Source organism: Anopheles merus, chromosome 2L, assembly GCF_017562075.2.
Source record: "Anopheles merus strain MAF chromosome 2L, AmerM5.1, whole genome shotgun sequence".
NCBI classification, from domain to species: Eukaryota; Metazoa; Arthropoda; class Insecta; order Diptera; family Culicidae; genus Anopheles; species Anopheles merus.
This window is the reverse complement of record NC_054083.1, coordinates 43,076,515-43,102,138: the sequence shown is the minus strand read 5'-3', so window position 1 is coordinate 43,102,138 and position 25,624 is coordinate 43,076,515. Positions and strand designations below refer to the sequence as shown.

Below are 25,624 nucleotides of genomic sequence, written 5' to 3'. Positions count from 1 at the left end.
TCGCTGGAGCGCTCAAACCGGTACCACTTAAACCTGTCCCCATGCACGAATTCCAACCCAACGATAACACTCAATTTTACGGTCTACGGCAAATTGATGAGTTTCAGAGCAACCGGCAAACCCGAACGGCATGACGTAGGCGCCAGAACACGGTCCTTGCATACGAGACTCTGTCATCCCAGCCACTCGGCCGAAAGGCGTAGCGATATCCATTAGAAATTCTAATTCCACGCACTTTGAACTTTGCGCAGGGTCGTAAATTAGCGAGCCACATCCTTGACCGGGTCGGCCGAATTTTCAATGTCTACTGTCAGACACAAGAGGATTAGTGAGGGGGGGGGGAGGAGCATGTTCGTGGGTCGCGAAAGATTTGGCTCATCTTCATATCATCCACACCGAGGTGGAACATTAAGCCTGTGGCTGGGGCTCGGCTCGAGATGATGATACCGCACGATGATGCCAGACGATGATACTTTTTATTTCATTTCGCTTCGGAGGCAAAGCGAATAGTGTATTGAAAAGGGAAATGAAATGATCATAAAATGAGCTCGGGAGGGAGAGAAGAACTTGGTAAACAGTTCAACCAGAAAGTCCTGCGTTTGGGGAGTAGGTTAGGGAAGAATCGAGTTTGATCATCATCTGGGTTCAATTCAATAGCGTTGTTGATGATGATGGTGACAATAAATGACCCAAACCGTGGATTGTGGAGACATGGGCCGTGGTTCTATGGTGCCTTAACCCCCTACCCAGCGATTCCCGAGGAATGGCAGAGAGAGATTTCGGGGCACGCCAAATTCGCATATAAAAGCGCGCCTTGGAAGGGTTCGAATGTCAGTCGTCCACAGTGTTATCGCTTTGACTTAACGTAATCCCTGCGTTCTTTTGGTAGTGTCTCTGAACGTTTGTTCTAAAACTGCTTCAACATGAAATTTGTAAGTTGAAATTTCATCGTAAAATGGTCTCCAAGATCCCCGTGTGTGGATGTAATAATCGTGTGCCCTCATTACAGGTCGCTGTGTTTGCCTTTGTATGCCTGCTGGGTCTGTGTCTCGCAGAAGATACGTCCATCGTATCCGAGGATAAAGAGATGAACGTCGATGGAAGCTACAAGTTCAAGTAAGCATCCCGAACGGGCCAAGTGTTTCCGATTTGAAGTCCAACCCTTATACTTAATCGCACAGCTACGAACAGTCGGATGGGCAGAAGCGCGAGGAAATGGCTGAGCTGAAGGCATCGGCCGCCGATCCGGATGTGCAGGCAATCTCGGTCAGCGGCTCGTACGAGTACACCGACAACGATGGCAAGCGCTACCTTGTCACCTACACCGCCGACGAGAACGGTTACCGTCCGATGGTGAAGCAGCTGTAAAGGGTTGTACGGGTTAAGCTTTAGTGGGATATCTTGGGGAGAAAATCATGGAAAAACAATAAAACAGGTCAAACGAATTGTACAAATCTACTTGCACGAGTATGTTCGCTGTGTTAGCTATGGCAGAAAGATTTGCATTTATAGCAACAAAAAAAAACTGGTATTTTTCATCATTTTTATGTCAAAATATGTCTCGGCAGTCAGCAGAACACAGCAGTCAACTTTAACATTTGAATGATTCTTCGATGGACTGCTGTGTGCCGCTACTTAACGGATTGAATTGATAAGAAGGAATGTGTTTAAAGGCAAAACGTGAATGTCTTCATTGAATAAAGTGGATCTTCTCATTTACAACCTAATCCGACTGTGCTGTGTTTGATGTTGAGGCACACGTGCTGGCGACAATAATGAACATTGGGCTGTGCCAGTGAGTGATCATGCAAATGATATGCACAAAAGGCACGTTGTGCACCCAGTGAATCATGTTAAAAAGTGACATCCGTTGCGCTGAAGGAATGCAATTTATTTCCGAATAGCTTCACTACCGTATCAAAACGATCACGAATCTTAAAGTTGACATAACATTCCCCTTTTAATGGAGCGATTAATAATTGATTATTGATTATTTGTAAACACAGGAAAGCATTAGCCCGAATGTCAACACCCCAAGGAGAAAACCACCTTCCAGCAAACCAATAAATAACATCAATTAAACCAAAAGGGAAGCAAACTATCAAACACCGTGGCAAAACACTTCACACTTATCCACACCACGCCGTCGGCGTGTGATCGATGCTCGGATGTGCGCGACCGGTCGCCGTGTCGTGCTCGCTGGCCACAAAGTTTAAATGTCAAACGATCGCACGGCCTCTATCGGTCGAACTCGCGCGCATCTCACGTGCGCGCACCGCATTTCAAGTGGAAAATTGCAAGAAACCAACCAGTTATCCTCGAGCTCGACTCTTCAGTCCGACGCTAACGCGGCTTTTCGGGTGATGCTTCTTCGCGAGCGCGAGCATCATAATTTGTTTGCTACTGGCCACTGGTCGTCTCACACTTCACCACTTCTTTGCGCGATTGTTTCCCCGTTGCGTTTGATAAGATTATACTGTGTAGAGGGGGGTTCGGTGTAAGTGTTCAATCATGCGAGAGCAGCCCCGATCCCGAGTGGTCCCAGATGTTGCGCCGCCGGTGGGTCAGCGGGTAAAAGGGTCACAGGGTTGAGGTTTTTTTTCTCTTTTAAATGCTTGATTGCGGAGGGATTGCCACCGGTGTTCGTTGTTGTTGTTGCGAAGATGATGATGAATACAGCGCTGACCACTCATCGCACTATGCTAGGCTATAGCAGCAAGCAGCAGCTTCAGGTTTTGTCTATTGATGGATGGGTAAATATTTAAATTTGAGTTCGTATCATATGCGTTGGGTTACCTGTTCAAGAAGAGGTTAGATGCAAACGATACTGATAAACATGATCTTGTCTAACATGTGTTTTATGTCGAAAAGGTAAAAGGTCAGCTTAGTTTTTACTGGTTTAAGCAATAATTTGTGTAGTTGAAGGATTAGAGCCAAGAAAATATTTGAATCTATTAACAATTTGAGATTATTGGGCAATTCTATTCAATACTTTTATTATATTCGTTCAAAATTGGGCAATCGTTTTTCCTTACACACGAACCACATCGCCCTTATTTGATTGTACAGCTCACTTTCGCTTTCATTCAGCTCACGCTGCAGGTGGATACGGTTGAAAGTGAGAGTGTACTGCCGGTTGCCTATCTTAAGGCGTTCTGCCCAAACCGCAGCCCAATCTTAGCAACCTACGGCGAACAAACACCAACAACGCTGGTGCAAGCGACGAACCCCACTTCCCTCATTTGTTTTAAATTAATATTCCATTAAATTTAATTAAGCGCAGCACAATCATATTAAAAAATTAAACAATCATACTCTGTATGTAGCCCTAAAAGAGAGAGAGAGAGAGAGAGAGAGAGAGAGAGAGGGGCGCCTCAATGTAATTTATGCACGCCTGTCCGTCCGGCTCCGAGAGCGGATGATGAATTTTTGGCTCCCTCCGCATCCGTGCGCGTGTGGTTACGGGGAATTAACTTTTGCTGTCCAGAAGCGCGGCTGTGACTGCTGGCCAAAAACCCCTAAATGTATGTTGTAACACCAACAAACCCGAACCAACTGAACGACCGGTCCACCCGGATCCTGCCCGTCCGACCCGAGTGCGAAGAGGTATCGATACCGCTCTGGTCGACGGTGGTGGTACGAAAGCAGAACGATAGTTAGTTTGCGTCCAGCACAGCGTGCTGTTCGGGTTTTGCTCACCCTTACGCATCCTGTGCAAACATTCAATCACAGCGCACCGCGAAGGGTGAGCGGGAAAATCGTTCTATTATTGCAAGCCGCGTGCACCAGGGGACGGACCGGCTGCACCGGCTGCCTCGCAAGCATACGCAGCACCAACGAAGGGGACGTGAAGTTGAGCAGGGAACGCATGGCATGGTGGTTTTAGCATTTGAAGGATTTAGGCACGGCAACACCTGCATGTTCGTCTCGGTTCTAAAATAAACACCACTAGTGCGGACTAGTGCGAAGGGCAGTGGGTTGATGCTTGCTGCAAAATGCTTCACCCCTCTTGCTCTCTACATTCTCCCCTGCGCAGAGCATCACTCATGGAAGCAAACGAAGCGGATGAGGTGAAAGCGATTTGTTGTAGCAGTGCGCAAAAACATATGATCGGTTCTCAGCGGGCACTTTAGCTAGACGCACCGGACGCTGCGTCCCCGCCGTAACCTGCGTGCGCCTGCGGGTGGATAGATGCTTCCCTCTGCTGCGCTGCGTTGTTTGCTGAGTGCGCTAAAAACCATTCGCGTACCGGCCCTTGGTGCGCAAAACGCGGGTCTGGGAACTGGCGCATGTGGTGCGTCGGGATGTTCCGGGTTTGGGTGTAGATGTAGGTTGGTGTCTGGTTCCTGGTGCTTCCTGGTTTGGTTGGCAAGGGTTGGAATCTTTCTTCTCCCCCTTTTGCTTGCTCCGTTCCAAATCCAGCGAAAAGCGATGCAAATCTAAACGCTTTCCCTCTTTAAAGCGCAAGAAGCAGAACGCGGGATAAGCGCACGGGAGAGATTTGTTGTTTTTTTTTTTCTTGCATTTTGTTTGCTCCTGAATTTGGTTTGCTAATAAAGCACTCGAAGGATTGGGTGCAAGTCTTGGGCTGGGTTGTTTTTAACCCCTATTTCGGAGTGGTATTTTTTTACATGGCTGCGAAGTAATTTTGATGTGTTTTTCACGCACTTGCTATCCGATCGCTATCGGCACACCGTAGCAATGAAAAGGGGGAAGGAGGAAAACTATTTGACAAAAGGATACCGAATGAATAGGAAATGATTTCCCTTTCCCTGTAGTTTTATTAGGGAAAAACTGCACATGGTTTTGTGCGGATGATTTTATCACAATCTACAGACAAGTGGAACGATTTGCTCCGTTCTGTGTGGTGAAGTATGAATAGCGCTTAATTTAGTAACACAAATCCCAGCAAGTTGCATTGCTTATCTAGATATTTATTTAGTTTATTGAGGAACATTTGCTACTTATATTTGTAGCCCCTATCTGTGAATGCAAAGCTAACACAAAGCAAGCAGTACGGCAGCTTTTCGTCTTCTCGTGCCACCCTCTGCTTCGATGAGGTAATCTTTCATCGATCGCGTTGTTGCAGTGGTTGATGATATGAAAATAATAACAATAAACCAACACGCTCGCCGGCGAAAGTATAAACATTAGCAACATCAAACAACGGGCAGCCCAAAACAAAAAAGCAGAGACTTCACCGGCCACTAAGCAACGAACGCCATCCATCACGCCATCAACGCCATCGGCAGCAGCAGCAGCAGCCAAACTTCCGGAGACAGAGAAGTGGAGAGGAAAACCCCGCGTCTCTGTAACGATTAACTCTCCCCTTCACGCCATCTACCTCACCAGAAGTCGTGCGGCAGTCCAGTGTTTATACTGCCAGCTGTCTCGTTGCGGTGGTAACTTTTCAATCAAATGCAAGCATTTAACACACGGTGCGACAGGCGGAAGGCCTGTCGAACTTGGGTGGTGCTATTAAAACAATACTTGGAGCAGCCCATTTTCACTGTGCCATCATTGCCATTTCCTTTTTTGATGGTCCCTCGGTGATGGCCACAAGGGGATGGGTTTGTGACCGCGTGATCAATCAAAGAAAGAAGCAATTAAACGCTTCGGTAAAGATTTCGACGATGAATTGAAAGATTATGCCCCGCAAACGCAATCGATTTCCTGGGTTGTACGGTGTGTTTGGTGCTTTTTGAATAAAATATGCTTAGATTGACTTTGAATTTATTTAAAATGATTAGAAATTATGAAGAAATGCATTATTTTACGAGTATTTTTTTCTTCTTAAGGCAACATCATTCACTATTGTAGCCAGTTGGTCAAAATGCCAATTTCTACTTTTTGGTATGCATTTTTCTCAACCTTCGCAACACTTTCCCTCTTTCTCTCGTTCGCTGTAAATAGCACCCAATCTTCCACTCTAAATAAAGTGCATCTGCACAGAAACAACCGTCATTAGCGTCCAACAGCACAAATGCATCCATCAATACGGACCACTCGTCTTTCAAACACACGTAATGCTAATGCATCTGCATCTTTCTTACCTTTTGCTGGTGGCATGCATGGAAGCTCCACTTTCAGGTGAGTGGATTATTTTTCTCCAATTTTCTATCTAAAGTCGAGACCTAAATTCGACCAAATCTACTCTCGATTTCAATTATCACGAACAGTGCCACACAGACATACACACACACATGATCAATTGCGTCACGCCAGATGCGCCCCTGTCACAAGCAGCAACAGTGGCGATATGTGTTTTTTTTTTTTGTTAAGAAAATTGGTATAATTTTGGTCGCACATTCACGAAATATGTGGCGTTTTTTCATTTATTTTAAATTACTGCAATCATTTATGTAATGTCACAAAGAGGGAATTGGCAAGTGAAGGCAGTCCCCGATGAGTGAAGGAGATATGTAACAGAGATTAGAGGATTATTAGCTGAATACAGCATACACCTGTAAGTTTTGTGTAATATTTAAACCCTGTTCCATACATGTAAATACCAAATAAAAACACACAAAAGTATTTAGGTTTTCTTTAAAATTGTTTTATATATCACATACTATAGGTTTTGGGTTACACATCAGCAAAATAAAACGATCGGAGCACCCGAAGTTATCGATGACCCCGAAGTCAGTCAGTGTTGGTATTGAGATTAACAGCTCCACTGTCCTGCTGTTCACTAGCCACTACTGCTTTTACCAGGTGCTACAGCACTAGCCTCTCTCTCTCTTTCTCTCTCTTTCTTGCCACCCCTTAGTAGGCACTGTATCCGTGCTGCTGGGCGGGCTGAGCGTATTCCGGCTCGTCGTGGCTCTGGGGCTGGCTGGCGGCCTTGGCGTACGCATCGACCAGCTCCTTCGGGACTGGGGGCGGCGTCGGGACGTGCGAGCCCTGCACCTGGAAACCGTTCTCATCGGCCACGTAGCTCAGCGAGACCGGGACACCATGGGGATCGGTGTACGAGTACGAACCGTGAGCGACCTGCACCTCGTGGTCCTTGTTGCCCGCGTTCTTCACGAAGCCTTCCTCCTGGGCGGTAATGCCGTTGCCCGATTCGTACGCAAACTTGTAGCTACCGTCGTGGCTGCTGTACGATTCGCTGTGCACGATCGGGATCTGCTTGGCCGGGGCGTGATCGTACTCCGGCGCATGATGGTACTGGTCGGCGGCGGCCAGGCTTGCCACCAGCAACACTCCCAGCGAGGCGGTAATGAACTGTAACGGGACGCAACGGGAATGCCTTTAAAAGCCTGAAATCCTTCCAGGAAGCAGTCCGACTTCACTTACCATCTTCATGGTTGTAATGGGGGCGCTGCTTGAAACTGCTGCTTGGTGAAGCTGACTTGACGGTTGCTGCGACTGCACTGATGGCCTTCCGAATTCGGGTAGTTCTTTTTATACCGGAGGCCACCCCAAACACTGGCGCCCGCTTGGTCAGGCTGCTGCCCCGGATGCTGCCCCGTGTTGGTTTTTCGTCTTTCCGATGATTCCGCCATGTGTTTCACTCTCGCACACGAGCGAGGATATTAAGAGCGGTCGGCGGGTACTGATAAATGTACGATGTTATGCGAGCGATGCTGCGGAACTACTCTCGGGCAACAAGTTTTTTTGGGGTGTACGTTGCAATGTGCAAGCAATTCGCTTCCACTTTGTCTGTGGGGAGAGGTCCATGGAAATTGTGTAAACATTAAACTGCTGCGCGCACTATTGAAACGGGCATCGATCGCGATCGTAACAACGGGGAAGCAAAAGAGTGAACGCTGGCACGATGGCACACGCGATGAAGGAGGAAGTAGAGTAAGAGTCAAAGGCAGTGCAGAAGAAGGCAATTAAATCCGTTTGATTGATATACGCGTACGGGGCTACGGTGTGCATGGAAATTGATCTATTACAGGGAGAGAAGTCACGGACGAATAAGAACAAGAACTGAAAGCGTGAGCGTTGGTGAGAGAGAGAGACTTTCACCCGTTGGCAATTTTGGAAAATCACGTGTTTCTTCCATCGCGTGCATCCACGTTAGGCCCACATTCGTGATGGAAGGTGGATGAAAAATTGCAATCCTAAAATTGTGCGTTTTTTAATGGAAAGGAAAGTAATGTCAAGCGCTTTTAGGTACATGAAGGATTTATAACGTAAAAGAATATTCTAATAGTATTCATGAACGTGTCTGAAATTACCGAATTTGAATCTTCTTCTTCTTTGGCTCAACAACCGATGCCGGTCTAGGCCTGCCAACCCACTTGTGGGGTTGGCTTTCAGTGACTTATTGATTTCCCCCCATAGCAGGATAGTCAGTCCTACGTATGGCGGCACGGTCTATTTGGGGCTTGAACCCATGACGGGCATGTTATTAAGTCGTACGAGTTGACGACTGTACCATGAGTACCGAATTTGAATAGTTTTGTTTAATTGTGAGAATTCCATGTAATCTGACAATGGATGGGAGAAAACAGTACAGTAGGTGACCGCTAACTGAGAGTTAAAATTTGTGAGAAAAATGCACATTAGCTATGATTTTCGCTTCGCTTGATTCCGGATATTTCATGTTTTGAAATGTATGTGTTTTTTAACTGAAAATCACTCCAGTTAGCGAACTTCCAGTTAAAAAAAACTCCGGTAAAACCCATCCAGTTTGCGGTCACCTACTGTACTCCTAATTGCATATCAATAACGATGACAGTCTCGTGGTGTCGTGTCATGTGTCTGCATATTCATATACAAGGTAATGGGTTCAAATCTCTTCAAGGTCGATTTTACAAAAATTAACTCAAAAATTAATAAATCATTAAATGGGACATAACAAATCAATAACAAGGTTTTAGATAATATTATTGACATGTTCAGCAAGTTGGTGAGTCGTTCAAGCAATATTGATTGATTCGTTCAGCAAAAATATTGAGTTGTTGAAAGATACTAGAGACGATGTTGACATATGTTTGGAAATACTTTATTGAGCTGTTATTTGTTTTGTTTTACACCCTATGCCATAGCGTTTAATTTGTCATTCTTTGCTTTTCTAAAATTGGTAAATAGTCATTCCGCAAGCTATTTGATACATACATTAATTAACCCCGGGGCATTTTTTCCATAACCGTTTGTCTACCTTCTGAGGGGAATGATCCAAGCTGCAGTGCAGGGGGTACGAAAGTAACAGCACAATAGTACTGCCGAACATGTCAACGCCTGCTCAAACGAATCAACAACATACTCGCTGAACATGTCAATAGTTTCATCGAAAACCCTGTATTTACCTTACCTCCTTGCGGCTTCTTATAGCGGGCCGGAATTGACCATCTAATGTCTAGTCAAATGTTGATACATCATCAATGCTCTCAACGCTTTCTTCTATACCTTAATCTTCGTCTCGTTAAGTAACGGTTTCATCTTTTGATGATTATGATGTATCGTTTGGCCTCTAAATTCTACTAAATTGTGACGTTTTGTATGGATCATTCACGTTGTTAAATCGCAAGACACATACAATTTTACGTGCCGTCACGTTGCCTACCAGTTTGTCCTCCTTTGTCTATTACGAGCCGCGTATCTAGTTTTGGTCAAAATGAGCCATTGGTGAGAGTTTTTAGAAGCTTTAATGAAGTCTCTGATAGGTTCGACTATAACATTTCACGTGTAAAGTTTTGTAACCTCATCCGCAATTCCAGCATCCTTTAAATGTTTTAATTTCTTGGTTTTGTATTCCATTCCCAGACCGCTAGAAATGCTAATTTCTGTTCTCTTGTAAGTGGTTAGGCTGTAATATTTTCGATTGGATTGATAAGTATGATTAATCATAAGACGTTTTTAAGCCTAATTGGGGGACAAATTTTAACTTCAAATATACAAATATTCAAAGACATAACGGATACAGAATATTCTAACTGGCCAAATAAGAAGAAGATGAAAGTTAATAATTGAATAAATTTTGTAAATGTTCATATTTTAACGTTCCTTTAACGGGACTGCAACGTTTTAAAGCTATTTGACACGAGAATCTTTAAAAGTCTTCAAAATCCACATAACTTGCTCTGGTGAGACCCGTTTATGATGATTTCAAGATATCTTTCAATTTATCTTAGATATTAATAAAAATGGATACTGTGGTCCCTTCGTGGTGCGGTTTCGCTATTGTTTGTAATAAGAAATCATTTAACATTGACAGAAATAGACTATCAATGATAAGCTCAGTCACTCATAATATTAGTTAACTTCGCTCTAAAATTCATTTTTAGGGCGTATTAATTTGAAGATATCTACAAGAGTGGATATAACTTTTTCAATAAACATTCAGGATCGTACTAGTCAACTGTAGTAACACTTCCCCATAACAACAATACAATAAAATTACGCTTTGTCGAACACAAATTCGCTTGTTCAAAATTCAAACAATTTTGTTACGATCGATTTTTTTTTTTTTTTTGCAACAGAAACTGACCCCATCTCACAAGGCCACACAGACCCGCACCCGCAATTCACCTACACAAACTGCGACGGGCTTCCAAATTGCAAACTGATTTCATAAACTCCTCCCGCACACCCGATAATAGCTTGCTGCGGGCGTATTTGTTTTTTCAATATAATTACTTTTTTTTGCTTGCTTGGTTTGCTGTCTTGTGCGTGATCTTGTTTTTTGCCCGATTTCGGTTTCATCTTCTTCGTTTGCCGCTGCAGGCGATCATTTTCTGCAGGTCGAACGTGCTTTTCGTAACCATGGCGTTTGCAAGTGGCACGCTAGACGGACGAAAGACTTTTGCATATCCATTGTGTGTTGCTATGCCCTCGGAAGGCCTACTATGTACAGAGTCGATCTTTGCATGAGTTTACTATTTTTAGCTCAAAAGCTCTAAAATATAGGCTCACTGATCGAAGGTTTAAGTCTAGACCGTTTTATAAATAAATCGATTGTAGTCTCCGGTGTGACATCATCAAGAAAATTTGCCAAAAGCCATGTTAGTGGCGTGCAAAAAAATCCCTTCGAAGTGGTACGATCGTTCAGATATAGACAGAAAAAAAAACCGATCAACTTGAAGCTGCTCTAGATTCTATTCGATCCCGGGCTCGCCAAACCCCCTCATCATGTCCACTGGCGCAACACGACGACCGAACGAAAATGGGTGCAGAGTGGAAAAATTAATTGAAAAAAAAAAATTCGCACACCACCAACCCCTTGCGGGTCGGTCCTCACGTCGCTCACGTCGACCCGACGAAAGTCTTTTGTAAAATAATAACTTTCAATTTCGTTCCAAGTGGCCGTTGGCTTCGTGCCGCGAGGCCTCTGGATGCCCCAAGGAGAGCCCCACGGAGCAGCTTTTTCCTACCAGCTTTCCCCGCTCCGGCTGTCCACCCCCGAAAATTGGCCACTTGGGTTGGGGAGGTGCTGGCCGTTGTTCCTATTATTTTTGGACATTCGCTGATTCGCTTCGTTTCGTTAGCGTGGCTCGATCGATTGTCTTACTTTCGATCCCTCTGTCTCTTTCTCTCTCTCTCTCTGCCTCCGAATTTCACATATGAGCTCCGAGTTGGCATGTGAGGTTTCGGGTTTTTGATTTTCTTCTCTTACTCCCCGAAAAAAAAAACACATATGGTGGGCTTTTTGTTTGCCCTCCCCCCCCTTGTAGAGCCCAGGAGCCCGAAGCTTCTGACAGTGGCTTCTGAGTGACGACCCGGTCCGGTATAAATAACTATCGAACCGTTCCGATGGTACGTCAGTGCACAGTTTGCATCCAAAGCCAAACCAGCTCTACTCTTGCAGCTCAGCAGTCTCCAACCTCCAGCACCAGCACCAAGATGAAGATGGTAAGTGATGTGGTGATGTGGTGTGTGTTTGTGTGTGCCCTAGAATGCAACCCTTGGACATTGTCTTGAGTGTCTAGATCCAGTGTTGTGAGTGTCTAAACGTTGCTTTTCCTCCCCACACAGTTCGTAGCCCTGTTCGCAGTGTTTGCGGTGGCGAGTGCTATCGGTGACTATCACCACCAGCCGACCGGTGCCCCGATCAAGATCGTGCACAGTGAGTCGTACCACGGCCACGACGGTAGCTACAAGTTCGGGTACGAGTCGGCGAACGGTATCGCCGCCCAGGAGCAGGGTTTCGTGAAGAACGGTGGCAGCAAGGACCATGAGGTGCAGGTTGCCCACGGTTCCTTCTCGTACACCGACCCGCACGGTCACCCAGTGTCCCTGAGCTACGTCGCCGATGAGCACGGTTTCCAGGCGAAGGGCTCGCACATCCCGACGCCGCCCCCAGTCCCGCAGGAGCTGGTCGATGCGTACGCCAAGGCCGCCAGCCAGCCCGCCCACCACGAGGAGCCGCAGCCACACTACGCACCGCAGCCGACCTACAAGCACTACTAAAGTGTACCGCCGCGTGTGGCTGTGCGTGAGAGTGGTGAAAAACACTGCGCCACTACCACCCAACAACCACCCAACCCCGCCGCAGGGCTATGAACAAATTGTGATCTATTAGCGATCGCGCTTCTTCTTGGTGTTGCCGCACAGGAGAACTGCTGCAGGGCAACGGAGAGAGAGAGAGAGAGAGATGCCGATCTAGAGTACCTAAATTCGAATAAAAAAAAAGGAAACCTCCGTTGTATTTTTTTAAACCAAAACGTCTGCGTCACCGCCATTGTCTAACATTAGCTGTTTCGGGTCCGAAAATCAACCAACCAAATGGGGTGTTTTTCTGTTCAGGGTGGTGCAGCAGGTTGTCATCGCCGGAACGTTTCCCAATGATGATGGTGGTGGTGGTGTGTCATGTGCACGTGCGCTCTTTTCACCCTCTTTTGTACAACCCCATGCCATCCGCAGCAACGGGCATGACAAATTGTCTTTCGCAATGCCATCCCTGTCTTCCGTTCGCTTGTCCCGCGCTTGTCCATCACTAATCTCGTTCTAATAGAGGAACATCAAACATTAAAATCCTCTCCTCGTTCGCTTGTCTTTGCTTGGTGCTGTTGGTCGGTGGCAAACGGGGGAAGATGTTTCTATGCGTTTCCCCTGGCCGGGGTTGGAGGTTATGATTTAGGATTATTATTAATATTTTTTGGCAGACACAAGTGAGACAAGTCTTTGGCGTTTTTTGGCGCAGTCGGTGCATAATGCATTTGTTTCGGTGGTGTTTGAGTTAATTTAATAGTGCTTTTTTTGTGCTAGGGTCATATTGTTTGCTAGTTAGTTTTGGTCCCGTAGATTTCAATGCTCGGTAAAAATTCAATGACGTAGCTCTAAAACCTCAACCCTCAGCGAGACCGCAATTGTAGCTTTGGGGAGGTAATTTCAAAGAAAGGATATGAATTCATGCTCCTTCTATTGAGCTGTTCCTCAGCAGTTTCACTTCATTAGCACGAATGAAGGAGTTTAAGGAATTTTCTTGTGCTCACTACGTGTTGCGAGTCTCAATCGTTATCAAAAGTAAATCAAAAGTCCTGTTTGTTCGATGTTTGGCATACTTTAAACTTCTAATTTTGCTTGTTATTCATGAAGCATAACACCGCCATAAAAATCACCGAATTTACAGTGTTCAATTTAAATGTATTTGCAATGATTACTTCAAATCTTCAGCATACACAAGAAGAAGAACAAGAAGAAAAAGAAGAAGAATATGATGAAGAAGAAGAAGAAAAATAATAATAATAATAAGAAGAAGAAGAAGAAGAAGAAGAAGAAGAAGAAGAAGAAGAAGAAGAAGAAGAAGATACAGACGAAAAAGAGGCAGAAAAAGAAAAAAAAAGATGAATGAGAATAATTTAATAAATAATAAGTAGTAGTAGTAGTAGTAGTAGTAGTAGTAGTAGTAGTAGTAGTAGTAGTGCTGGTCTCATGGTACAGTCGTCAACTCGTACGACTTAACAACATGCCCGTCATGGTTTCAAGTCCCAAATAGCCCATGTCGCCATTCCGTAGGACTGTCTATCCTGTTATGGGGGGAAATCAATAAGTCATTGAAAGCCAACCCCATAAGTGGTACGGACAGGTAGGCCTAGACCGACAATGGTTGTAGAGCCCAAAAGAAGAAGTAGTAGTAGTAGTAGCAGTGGCGATGGTAGTGAGGATAGTCCTAGTATTAATAGTAGAAGCAAAACAAGAAGATGCATCAGATTAAGAATAATTAAGATAAGAAAAATAATTATAAGAATACTGTTTTTAAATTTCTTAAAATACATGAAAATAATAATTATGATTATTATAATAAATATAAGTAGTAATAGTAGAAGAAGCATTAGTAGTAGTTATTGTAGTAATAGTTTATATTCGAGTTTATATATGTAAAACGATAAATTCAGCTCTCAGCAGCCAAAACATAACTAATTTTCGTGTTACTTTGTTTGAAGTGGTGGTTTTTAGCTCTTAAATTGATTTTTAATACAATTCTGACGCAAGATAACAATGTGATTTCTTTTTAAATAGTCTTGAACATTTTATCACAGTAATCTAATTTTACATTTAAAAATAGACGTATTAAATCAGTACAATTTAATCAAGCTGTCAACTTTCTCAGAATCCGTGCCTAAAAGGTACCACGTATCTCAGGGACCAGCATGTGACATTCTACCATTGTTTTAAAAGTTTTTGTGGGTGTTCTTACACTATAAAAAAGTCTAATACAACTACTCGCCGAATTGAAGTTGTAGATTGAGCGAACACAACACTCTGGCTCATTATAGTCATCAAGAGAAGGAAAAACACGTGTACACTTCACAGCATGATTTGCGTATGTTATCAATCGTTTCGTCCGGCAAATCATGTCCCTCAACTTCCGAATGAATTAATGCACCTTTTAGCATTGATAAAACTGTGCAGATAGCGGTGCAAAACGGCTCCCTGCACAAAACATAACCTAATGAACGTTATCGCAGCCCCATTGCTTAATTAATCGCAATTTCGCCCTCACACGCATAAGCTCCTCCCTTTGGCGGGCATTGAAATCACTCCTCGCCCTGTGCCTGTGTAGTTGCTGTACATTACTCAATCATTCCATTCATTCGCATTCATTCATCCCATCGGCATCCCTACTAGCCCTTCGGATATTTGCGAAGCATTCCACTCCCCTCGCTTCGTTCGATTGGCCATCGCGGAGCGGGTCGCGGCCATGTATTGGTATTGGCCCTGTAGATTATATCTGGTCGGCATGGTGCGCTACCATATTCTCCGCCCCTCCACTTTCTGCTAAGGAGGGTTGTTCTTGGTTTCGCGCAAAGGCAAAAAATGAGGTCGAACAAGAAAAAGGCATCATCCTGCTGCGTCACACAGCGCACCGCACCCTTCCTGCAGGCACACACTTGCATGTGGGTTTGACTTGCATTTGCAGCTTCACGGCAGGCAGTAGTAGGCTTTGGGGTTTCCCCTTCCATACTTCGCTTGCTTGTTAAGGTTGTGCGGAAAATGAGACGTGCAGAAGCGGGACAGACAAGCATGCAGGAAACCGATTACACCGAAAGCAGTAGAAAGGGAAAACAATGCCGAAAAACACATTCGCTCCACCGAAACGCAAATGTAGTGATAATATTTGAGCTTTTCACGCTTTTCCCTCCGTGTTCGTGTTCTTATTTTTAAGGGGGTGAGTGTGTGTGTTGTTTTTTGCTTCTACAACTGCTGATGCTGCGGCTGCAGTCTCCGTCCCTCTCGCGGTGTGTGTATTCTTTCATTAGGGTCAGTTGATTTTCTATTATTAAGCCAATGCATCAATTTGCCTAGCGAGGGGAAAACGAAACCGTATGTGACGAAACAATTATGATCGCTTCGAACACGCACAAATGTGGTTTGCAATCGCCCTTCTCTCCCTACCCGCCCTCCTTACTTTTTTTTTGCTGGCGATAGGATAGCCGCAGAAGAAGATGAATCACGTGGCACACGAGCTGATAGTGCAGTGGAGAGTGTTTTATCTCTCTCTTGCTTTTGGAACCTTTTTTTTATCGCCATATATCTAATTTTGCTTTGACACGGCTGTGACGTGAACATGGCCAACATAGATTGGCGTGCATGATACGGTGTCCAGCATGATATGGTACGAGCAGTGCGGGTTCGAATGTATGGTTGTAGCGGTGGTTCTGGTTTTAATGGTGTTTTGGAGGGTAATTTAAAAATTTAAATTATTTTCTATTTTTTTTTAATTTTATTAAATAATACACATTTCCCCTTCACCCTTCGTTATATGATAAACTTTTGCTGCGCTAACATTTCTTTTTTTATATGATTTTTTCAATAATATAGTTTATGTTTACTTTTGGCGTTGCATACCTTCAGGCGCATATAAAAGACCGGCAAGGGGCAATGTGTGTTTATACTTTACTTTTAACATTTTCTATTTACAATTAAATTTATTTTTGGCAAAAACAATACTAAACACCTACTGATTGCATACATTCAGGCGTTATTTCTTCAAAATGTATAAATAATAGATTGAGGCGTCCGTTGAAAGTGTTTGTTACAGATAAAAATTGAAAACAAAAAACGAATTCAAAATAATAAGTAAATTACAAGATGCTTCTTAAGGTTCTACAATCAACTTAAGTGTAAGTTCCAACCTTCACCCCCTTTACAATTGTTATAAGTTTTCGTTGTTGCGATTCAAAGTCTCTGACAACCCAAAGATCTTTTCATCCAGCTCGAAGGGCCAAAACATAACATAGCTTTAAACAAACATGAATCATAAAGCAATCAGCTCATGGTCCAATAGTTGAACAGGTAACATTTAACCAACTTGCTAAGCACTTTATTCCCGAAGGAATATTGATTCTTGTCGAATGAATTGTTTTATTGTTTAATGTGTTTTTTTTTGTTGCTTCTGTTGGTTGCTGCAATTCTTAATTTCTCCTCCCTAGAGGAATGTAATAATAATCCCCTCACAAAACATACCCACTCGACCCATTAATCTATCTCCCTCTAATGTCCTTTTAAAAAATCAAACATCCAAACCCCTTTCAGTCCCAAACCCGCTCAATAAAAGCAGCAAAAACACACACACACACCCATACACATAGAATCCACTGCCGGCGCACAGAGGAGTCGTCGCACTTCCTAATTGAATCGTAATGCAATGTAAACAAAACCGAACCAACCAACCGAACCAACACAAAAAAACCCCTTTTCCATTTTGATTGAAAAAAAGGGGTACAGCACGGGCACAAACCCCTTTGAACTGTAGAAGGGTGGTACAACCGATCGGAGCCACCATACAAGGAAAACAACCCCGAAAATCCCGGAACGCACGGAACCCGACCTGACTGACTGGCTTTTAGTCTCACCCTCCGCCCTGCTGCTCGGTCGTCAAAATGCAACCGGGAGTTGGCGGGCAGGGAAAACTGGGCACTGGGCCACAGGTTGCGCCACAGGTTCTCTTTTTTGGTTGGAAGAAAAACATATGATTCTGACGGCTTGTGCCGAAGGGGAAGGAGAAGGGATCAGGCATTGTAGTGCATTTAGAGAGCGTTTGAGGGCGCGCATGTCGTCGATTAACCGCAGCAGGACGCCGACAATCGATGGGGTGCGACGACAAGGCGAGCGATAATCCACCGTCCCTCCCTTCCCATCCCACCTTCCCTGTGGACACAGGATCATTTACACAGCACCCCGACGGACTGACTGCAGCCAGGGTGAGGAGAGGAAGGGCTTTTGGGCTGATCTTTATCAATTCATTTAAAAACTATTATGTGGCGTGCAAAAAGAGGGCGAGCGGCGCGCGCGTGACCCTTCGGAATGTCGTGAGATTTTTAGCACTTGTCGCACACACTCGAACCCACCTCCTGCTGCTGCTGCTGCTGCTGCTGCGGGATGCTGTTTTCGCTCCCTCCCGTTCATCTGCTGTCCCCTAAAACAGGACCACTTACTGCCTGAGTGAGTGACTTCGTATTAGTTTCCCCTCGCCGACGCGTTAGTCCCGAGTTCGTGATCGGTTCGTTCCGGGTGCTTTCAGTGAGTTGGTGGTGTTGGTAAGTGTTGCGGAGGGCAAGACGGACGAAATCCAGGACAGCAACCAGGATACAGCATTCGGGACACATCACCACCACCACACTTGCCGGCAGCAAAAAAGCTAGGCCACACCGGCCGCAACCACCCCGAGAGGATAAGCCGTGCGAGCGCACCACCTGATTCCGGCACGAATCACCAGGCGTTCGTCTGTACATGTGTGTGTGTGTCCTGTGTAATCCTGGCCCGATATAAAATATCCCGACCGGGGTGGTGCCGTGCTGCAGACCGAGTCGGCACGTGGCGATGAGAGGTTGTCGCATCCTGTTTGGGAAAGATTGAAAGGATTCTTGGTGAGTGTGATTGCGTGTGATTGCGTGAAGAGCGAGATGTGGTGGTGTTACTTACAATAAACTTGAAGAACATATTGCTGTCTGTCGTGTGCTAAATTCAGTAGTGCAAGTGTCTGTTCAACTGGTGCCAACATGTTCCCCTCAACGACGTTCGCCACAACGCCGACTGCCGACGGATCGCCCCCGTTCGTGCGCAAGTTCCGGCCGGAGATCGATCTGCACCTTAGCAACGTTAGCCCCGAGCCAATGTCCAACGATGGGTACGAGGGCTATGCCGATCTGTCCTCCCAGTCATCCACCTCGGCCCCGATCCCTCGACGTGCTCCATCTCCTTCCACGTCCGTCTGTGCGCTCGGATTCCTGCCGATCGATTCCGTGTCGAAGGGCTACACCCCGGAGGAAGTGTGCCTGCGGGTGGGCCACCATACCGCCCACGGTGCTGCTTCGTCGGCCGCCCGCACCACGCTGATACGCAAATCGTCCTCCACCGGGCTGCTCACGACGAACGAGTCGACCGGTGGCATGAAAAGCTCCAACTGGATACGCACGATCAGGCTGGCGAGTGATGTGCGCAGCTTTAACGCACTGCTGGAGCTGACCGCGACGCAGCTGCTGCGCATAAGACTGACCGCCGACGTCGGCAACGGGGAGGAGTTGAAGCTGTGGTTCTCCGAGGATGTGATAGCGCACATGCAAATCCCCTTCCTGACGCCGGTCAACATTCAACGTAAGTAGCTGGAGGAAGGAAAAAAACAAACGAAGAAACGATTCATTAGTAAGAAGTTTAAATGCAATCTTCCGATTCGCTTACCCACCCAGGTCAAAACTGCTACGTGTGCCACCTCTGCCAGAAGTCGTACGAGTATCCGAACCCGCTGAAAATCCATCTCGCGACCAGCTGCAACCGCGAGCCGCTGGCGATCCTGTGGCACCGGCTGCACCAAGCCCTTGCGGCACGCTACGGTGCCCCCTTCGCGCCCCTGTACGACTTCCAGCCGTGGCGCAATTCCGCCTTCCGGCCCGTGCTGAGCGCGCACGTCGTCAAGCTGGACCATCACCTGTCGCCACCCCCGGCAACCCATCGGAGGCTGCATCATGCGCCCGCCCCAGCAGTGGAGCGGGCGGCGGTGGCCGCGGACGAACCGACGGCGGGCGCTACCCATCTCGTCACCGCGGCGCACCTCGAAACGATCGTCAGCAACATGGGCTCGTCGAAGCAGGGCCACGTGTGCATCTACTGCGGCAAGCTGTACTCGCGCAAGTACGGGCTAAAGATACACATCCGCACGCACACCGGGTTTAAGCCGCTCAAGTGCCAGTACTGTTTGCGCCCGTTCGGCGATCCGAGCAATCTGAACAAACACATCCGGCTGCACCGGCAGCACGATGGGTCGCTGTATGAGTGCAGCCTGTGCGGGAAGAAGCTGGCCCGGCGCAGGGATTTGCAGCGCCATCTGCAGGCAAGGCACAATAGCACGCAAATCATCGACCAGTCGACGACCTCCGAGGAGGAGGAGGAGGAGGATGAGGAGGGGGAGGTGCGGCAGAGGAGAGGTGCTTCGGTCGGTGGTGGACGCCGGGAGCCAAACAGTTGATAGTCGAAGGCCGCAATTGTCGTCCGGAACGGACGAAAGTCGCTCGTTTGTTAAGTTTTGTAGCTCTTCTGCAAACAACAGATGTTTCATTAAATAGTTTACTATATTATAACGAAAATATGTGTAAATACAACAACACCTGATTGCCGAAAGAAATTTACTTGCCGTCTGCCAGTAGTGCAGTTTTCTTGGGTCCGGGGTAGTGGTGTTAAAAACGGATCTTTTTAATGATCGGCTCAGTTCCGGTTCATTCATACAGGTGATCCGGATCATTTGATCGGATTAGTGATGTGAATAGTTCCGAAAATTGAGGAACGGAACGAACCTGCCAATTTGGAGAAAAAGAACGGAACGTGGAACGCAGGTTCAAGATGACCTGCCATGGTTACGCTTTTTTCAGTTGCTTACTTCATATATAGTTCACTTGAAAGTATTCATTGAATATTGTGTAATATATTTTTTATGCAGTAATCACACAGTTTCAATTGAAACAATGCTAAATAATAGTTTACTGAATGTGTAAAACTATTCTTCTACTAAAATAACAACGGTCAACTTAAGTAGCCCGCTATACAGTTCCTTTTTCATTAAAAGGTTAAGGGATTTTGTCACTAAAATTAATCAATATTCCCATTTTATGCTTCTAAATAAAGAAATAAATCAGAAATTTGTTGCAACGCGAATGAAATTTTGATGCCAAAACAAAACTTACAAGTTTAATCGGCTTTTGAAATTTCGTATGGATTAATTTACACTGCACTGATTGAATTAATATTTGTTAATAGAAGCAGATAGCATCGAATAACATTGGTTTATATAAAATATATAGACATTCTATGTATATAAATACATAGAAGTTGTTTCTGTAGCGTTATGAACTGCTTATGTTTTATTTAAACACGTATAAAGTACATAGTAAATACTGATACACGAAATACAAACACGTTAAAATGTACAACACTTTACAACGTAGGCCGTGCGCCAGCCGCACCGAGCGCCCCTGCCGTGAGCTCCTGCTCGATCGGCCTTCGTGCACACTCTGCTCGGCGCTCGGCACACACTAAGCCTTACGCACTTAGTGTGTGCGACAGTGTGCGTGTACACACTGTCGTCCTCCTGGACGTTGACCGGTGGCAGCGCAACTGCCACGGCAAATCCAGGGATCGGCACGGCTGCCCACAACACCCTCTTAGCCGCGTTCGAGAGGAAGATGCTCAGAAGGATACTTGGCCTCGTATTTGTGGAAGGACAATGGAGGAGCCGCTATAATGACGAGCTATACGAGATGTACGGCGACCTCACTGTCGTGCAGCGTATCAAGCTCGCCAGACTCCGATGGGCTGGCCATGTTGTACGCATGAAAACGGACGACCCAGCCCGTAAAGTCTTTTTAGGCCGTCCACAAGGACAGAGGAGGCGTGGTAGGCCCAAATTGAGGTGGCAAGATGGCGTGGAGGCGTCCGCCCTTAAGGCCGTGATAACGGACTGGCAGACGAAGGCGCGAGACCGTGAGCGGTTTCGGACACTCCTGAGGCAGGCCAAGACCGCAAAGCGGTTGTAGCGCCGGATAGGAAAGTAAGTAAGTAAGCTCAAAGAAGGAAGCAAAATGCTCATTAGTTACCATTTAAAAAGTTGTTTTATTTTGTTCTTACTCAGAACAACGCTGCTACAACGCGCTGCCATCTCTGTCAGAAGTGATGAGTCAGAAGAGTATCCGGTCGTGGCCGGTGGTCAACGTCGGGAGACAAACAGTGAAATAGTCAACGTTAAATATGTCATCCGAAAAAAAAAAGAATAAACCGAACACGAACTGGCACGTTGGGGGTTTGTTTTGAGTTTTATATCTTTTTTGCAAACAACAGGTGAGTTCATTAAATACTTTAACTACATGATAACGGAAAGACGTGTACATACAGCAACGGCAAACGGGGGAAAGCCATTACTGGCCGGCCGGCGAGAGTAACAAGGGAAAAGCAAAACTACATAACCTCACCTAGTAACAAAACACAACCACACCCAGTGTTAACGCTTAGTGTAAAGTCCGCCAGCCTACGAGTAAGGGGTTTGTCCTTAGCGCCTAAAACAATCTGCTTGGTTAGCGGGTCTTTCGAACCGTTCTTTTAACGAGTGTAATTGAAGCTATGACGACCTATACCTATGAAGGACTGATAATGATGATCGTCGAAAGGAGTTTTTTTTACCAAATTTACTAGCTCTGTACAAGGATTGTGCGATTGATTCGGTGATGTGCGTCGATGTGTGTGTCAGTGTGCACTACTAACATTTCCTATTTATCTCTCTACTAACGCACCTAACGCGTAGGTAGTGTTACCTTGCTGGTAATATTTATAGAACTCCTGCGTGGTCGATGAAACCGTTTGAACCGTTCCCTTTATGCGTTACTTTACTCGAAAGTAGTTTCCTCTCATTACACTAGATGCCGTTTTTCTCTCTCTCATCCTCTCTTTCTCGCAAACCTTCCCCTATCTACCATAATCATAAAAAAAGTTCACACTCTGGACGGAATGGTACGTTTTGCTGTGTAGAGCATGCTTAGCTTCCAGTGCTAACCAGTCATTTAGCGTCGATCGAAACTGCCCTTTCTACCGCCACTTACCAGTTAACTCTTTTCCAACGGTATCTCGCTTCGCCTAATCGCTTCGCTCCTTTGAAGCTTCACCGACGGGGACGAAAAGAGCTCTGAATGGGCGTGAGTCGTGATGTGTAGGAGCTCGCCGCTCGATAGATGCCTACCGGCATCGTCCGCTAGATGTCCTGCATGGCCAGGATAATGTTTTGCAGTGCCGTTCGTGCGTCCGAGGGTGGCAGATCGTTCAGCACCTCCAGTGCGGCCTCACTGTGCTTTTTCTGCAGTACACGCGTCCGCTCGGGTCCTGGGCCCTTCAGCACCGCTGCATGTACCTTCACGAAGTCAATGTTGTCTACCGACTCGCGTCCCTTCTGTATCTCTTCGTACAGTGACGGATCGTGCGCGAGATGGAAGAGAACCGGTGCCGACACCAGACTGAATCGAACGCCTGAAAGAAAAGTAACAATTTGAAATGATTAAGATGTCTTTTTGTGAGATTGCAGCGAGTTAATTCTCTTACCGGGTGGAAGATGATCACAGCCGAACGGTTCCAGATCGATACAGGCCTGCCACGCAAGGGACAGATGCTTGCCGAACATGTAACCGCGCCGCTGCAATGCTTCCGACTGCTCGGCCAGCATCATCGCACCCTGGCAGCTTTTGCCCAGCAAACTGCCCGCACCGAGGATATGCCGCAGGGCCCACTCCCTCTCCGGATTGCCCATAACGCCCTCCAAGCTGAGCGGTTGCGTATTGTTCATCGAGTCGCCAAAGCATACATCCCCTTCGAGCTCACTGTCCCCACCGCCGGCTGCCATGCCCGGACAGTCCAGTGGGCAGGAAGGAAGCGGATTGTTCTGTTGATCGCGTTCGCCGATAAAGTTCGACTCCGCCAAATCACGCACGGCCGATGAGATGAGCTCGATCAGCGGTTGATTGCGGAGCCCGGCCAGCTGAAGGCAAGCATTGCCAAGCAGATAGTCCCCGCTCAGCAGGGCGATCTTGTTGCCGAAGATGGTATCGCTATCGCTGCCCAGCTCGTTGCCGGCTTCGTCCAGCGACTGCAGATTGACCAGCCCTTGGTGGACGAGCTGGGCGGTACGGATCATTTCCGTAATTTCCGCCAGCCCCCGCTGGGACTGTAGCACGCCCGCACTTTTGTCCTGCTCCAGATCGGGTACGGTCGGGGCGTGACCAACGGCTTTCGAGACGAGCAGCACGATCAGTCCCCACGCTTGCATGTTGTTTTTGCCGTTGAAGATGAGCATTCTGGAAGGGAAATGGATTGTTTTAGGTAATGCGTAAGTTAATGTCATATTATGCGATGGATTACATATTTTTCTTGACAATACAATTAAAGCAACTCCTCATTCTTGCAGATTCCCATTAATGCCAAATAAAACAAGCGAGCGGTTAAAATGCTGCTTGGGTTTCAGATCCACAGGCGTTACGCGTAACGGCAACGTAACGTTCTAGACTTTCACAGCAATGTCATCTGTTGCTAAGCGCCTAACAGTATGCAATCTAATGTAATAAAATTAATTCGCGAAAGCATAACACATTGAATTGATTTTTTATTGTTTTCCCTTTCAATGTCGCACTTAATTGTTTTCAAGCTTTTCAGAGAAATATTTTTGATCAGAAAAATAGATTTTAAGAAGAAATTAAAACAAAATTGCACAAATAAAAAAACACATATATCACATTGCATACCTTTAGGCGTTCGGCAAGGCTGTACGATAGAAATTGTTTAACTTTATGCCAATTTGTGTTACAAATCATTGGCGTTTGGCAACATTAAATATTTAAAAACGTTTAATTTCAATATTTTTATACAAAAATACAAAAAAAGCAAATAATTTACCTTTCCCCAGTAAATGTAACGAGAGGAATGCCAAACACCGCGATCAAAATGTGTGTTGTGAGTTAAACAATAAGGAAAAAGTTTCCACATTAGATCCCGCTAGTTCTATCTTGGTGTTAAGAAGCAAATACGATATGGTTGTACAGCTTGCGCAAACTATTAAAACAGCTAAAGATTTGAAATTGGAAAAGAAAATCCCCAAACTTTAAATGTCACTAATTTGCGTCATTTTTTTCCAATCGGCTAGCGATCTGATGCCAATACGCATTAATCACTAGCTCTTGTGACGTCAATCGTGGATTCTTTTAACCACCCGTCTCATATTAATTCCCAATTTTAGGAGCTTATTTTAAGTGAAATTCGGAATGGAAACGTTCAGAACCGGTTTAGTGACGTTAGCGCGTGTACAAGAATTTGACAAGATCAGGAAAAAAGATGCTTCCCTTCAGCTTAAACGCCAAATGCTCCAACTACTTACTTCGCCGTCCTTAGCAGGGGATGATTGCTCCCGACCAGCTTCCGCAGATGTAGCGCTACGTTCGCAATCTCGTCGCTCAGCAGCCACCGAAGGCTCAGGAACGAGGTCGGATAGCCGACGATCTTCTCCGCCTCACTGACGGCCCGGTTCCAGTCGTGTTTTGGCACCGGTTTCGGGGCTAGCTTTTCGTGGCTTGCACCGCCACCGGTCAGAATACTTCGCCTGGAGACACTGTCCAGCCAGGGTAACGCCGAAGGGCCACTCGCGCCGCACACTTTCACCACACTCTTTCGCAAATGTGCTGTCCGCAGAAGGGTCTGCATGCCGTAAATCCTTGCGAGGGACATTTTTTGGGACCGGAAAATTCCGATATACGATGGAACAGAATTATCAACTATCAAGCGTACTATCGCGATCCAGCAATCCGGTTTTGCACTGGCGTTGTAACGGGTGTAACGTATTTCTGTACCTTGTGTGCGAAAGTGGCACAGAGCACAGAGTGGTGCCTTTCTTCTGGTGCGATCGGTACACAATGCGAACTGCGCGGGGAGTTCAGCAGCGGCCACGGGCGTACGTACGCTTCGTGCTCATCTTAACAGTCGCCCAACAATCACGTACACCAGCCGCCTTTCACGCTCACGGGGTCTGGGCGGTGCTGTTTTTTTGTGATTAGCTACACACGCCACTCTACGGCTTTCACCGGCTGCTCTGCTCAACCAAGCGCGGACAATTCGTCGCCCGAACTTCTCCCTTCTGCACCCCGGCACCGGCGGGGGAAATAGAAAAAAGTGAAACTTTTTTCAAATCAATTCAACTTCACTTCGCGCCTCA

At 46.1% G+C, this 25,624-nt stretch overlaps 5 protein-coding genes across 5 annotated transcripts; 3 read left to right on the top strand and 2 right to left on the bottom strand.

Moving 5' to 3' along the window:
- Positions 1-819: 819 nt before the first annotated feature.
- LOC121593032 (endocuticle structural glycoprotein SgAbd-3-like) lies at positions 820-1,458 on the top strand. The gene is made up of 3 exons (XM_041915061.1): positions 820-932; positions 1,010-1,116; positions 1,182-1,458. Exons 1-3 carry the CDS (start codon positions 924-926, stop codon positions 1,366-1,368), a joined length of 303 nt encoding a protein of 100 aa, XP_041770995.1. The 5' UTR covers positions 820-923; the 3' UTR covers positions 1,369-1,458.
- A 5,082-nt stretch (positions 1,459-6,540) lies between these two features.
- LOC121593101 (endocuticle structural glycoprotein SgAbd-2) lies at positions 6,541-7,375 on the bottom strand. Its single transcript, XM_041915171.1, has 2 exons — positions 7,300-7,375; positions 6,541-7,227 (listed from the first exon to the last, which is right to left on the bottom strand). The coding sequence occupies exons 1-2, from the start codon at positions 7,306-7,308 to the stop codon at positions 6,766-6,768; spliced, it is 471 nt and encodes a 156-aa protein (XP_041771105.1). The 5' UTR covers positions 7,309-7,375; the 3' UTR covers positions 6,541-6,765.
- A 4,348-nt stretch (positions 7,376-11,723) lies between these two features.
- LOC121592936 (endocuticle structural glycoprotein SgAbd-2-like) lies at positions 11,724-12,601 on the top strand. Its single transcript, XM_041914873.1, has 2 exons — positions 11,724-11,805; positions 11,929-12,601. Exons 1-2 carry the CDS (start codon positions 11,797-11,799, stop codon positions 12,361-12,363), a joined length of 444 nt encoding a protein of 147 aa, XP_041770807.1. The 5' UTR covers positions 11,724-11,796; the 3' UTR covers positions 12,364-12,601.
- Positions 12,602-18,211: 5,610 nt separating this feature from the next.
- LOC121592345 (PR domain zinc finger protein 13) lies at positions 18,212-19,861 on the top strand. Its single transcript, XM_041913745.1, has 2 exons — positions 18,212-18,993; positions 19,086-19,861. The coding sequence occupies exons 1-2, from the start codon at positions 18,399-18,401 to the stop codon at positions 19,859-19,861; spliced, it is 1,371 nt and encodes a 456-aa protein (XP_041769679.1). The 5' UTR covers positions 18,212-18,398.
- Positions 19,862-21,679: 1,818 nt separating this feature from the next.
- LOC121594058 (all trans-polyprenyl-diphosphate synthase PDSS2-like) lies at positions 21,680-25,438 on the bottom strand. The gene is made up of 3 exons (XM_041916947.1): positions 24,794-25,438; positions 22,972-23,720; positions 21,680-22,899 (listed from the first exon to the last, which is right to left on the bottom strand). Exons 1-3 carry the CDS (start codon positions 25,138-25,140, stop codon positions 22,628-22,630), a joined length of 1,368 nt encoding a protein of 455 aa, XP_041772881.1. The 5' UTR covers positions 25,141-25,438; the 3' UTR covers positions 21,680-22,627.
- Positions 25,439-25,624: the final 186 nt, after the last annotated feature.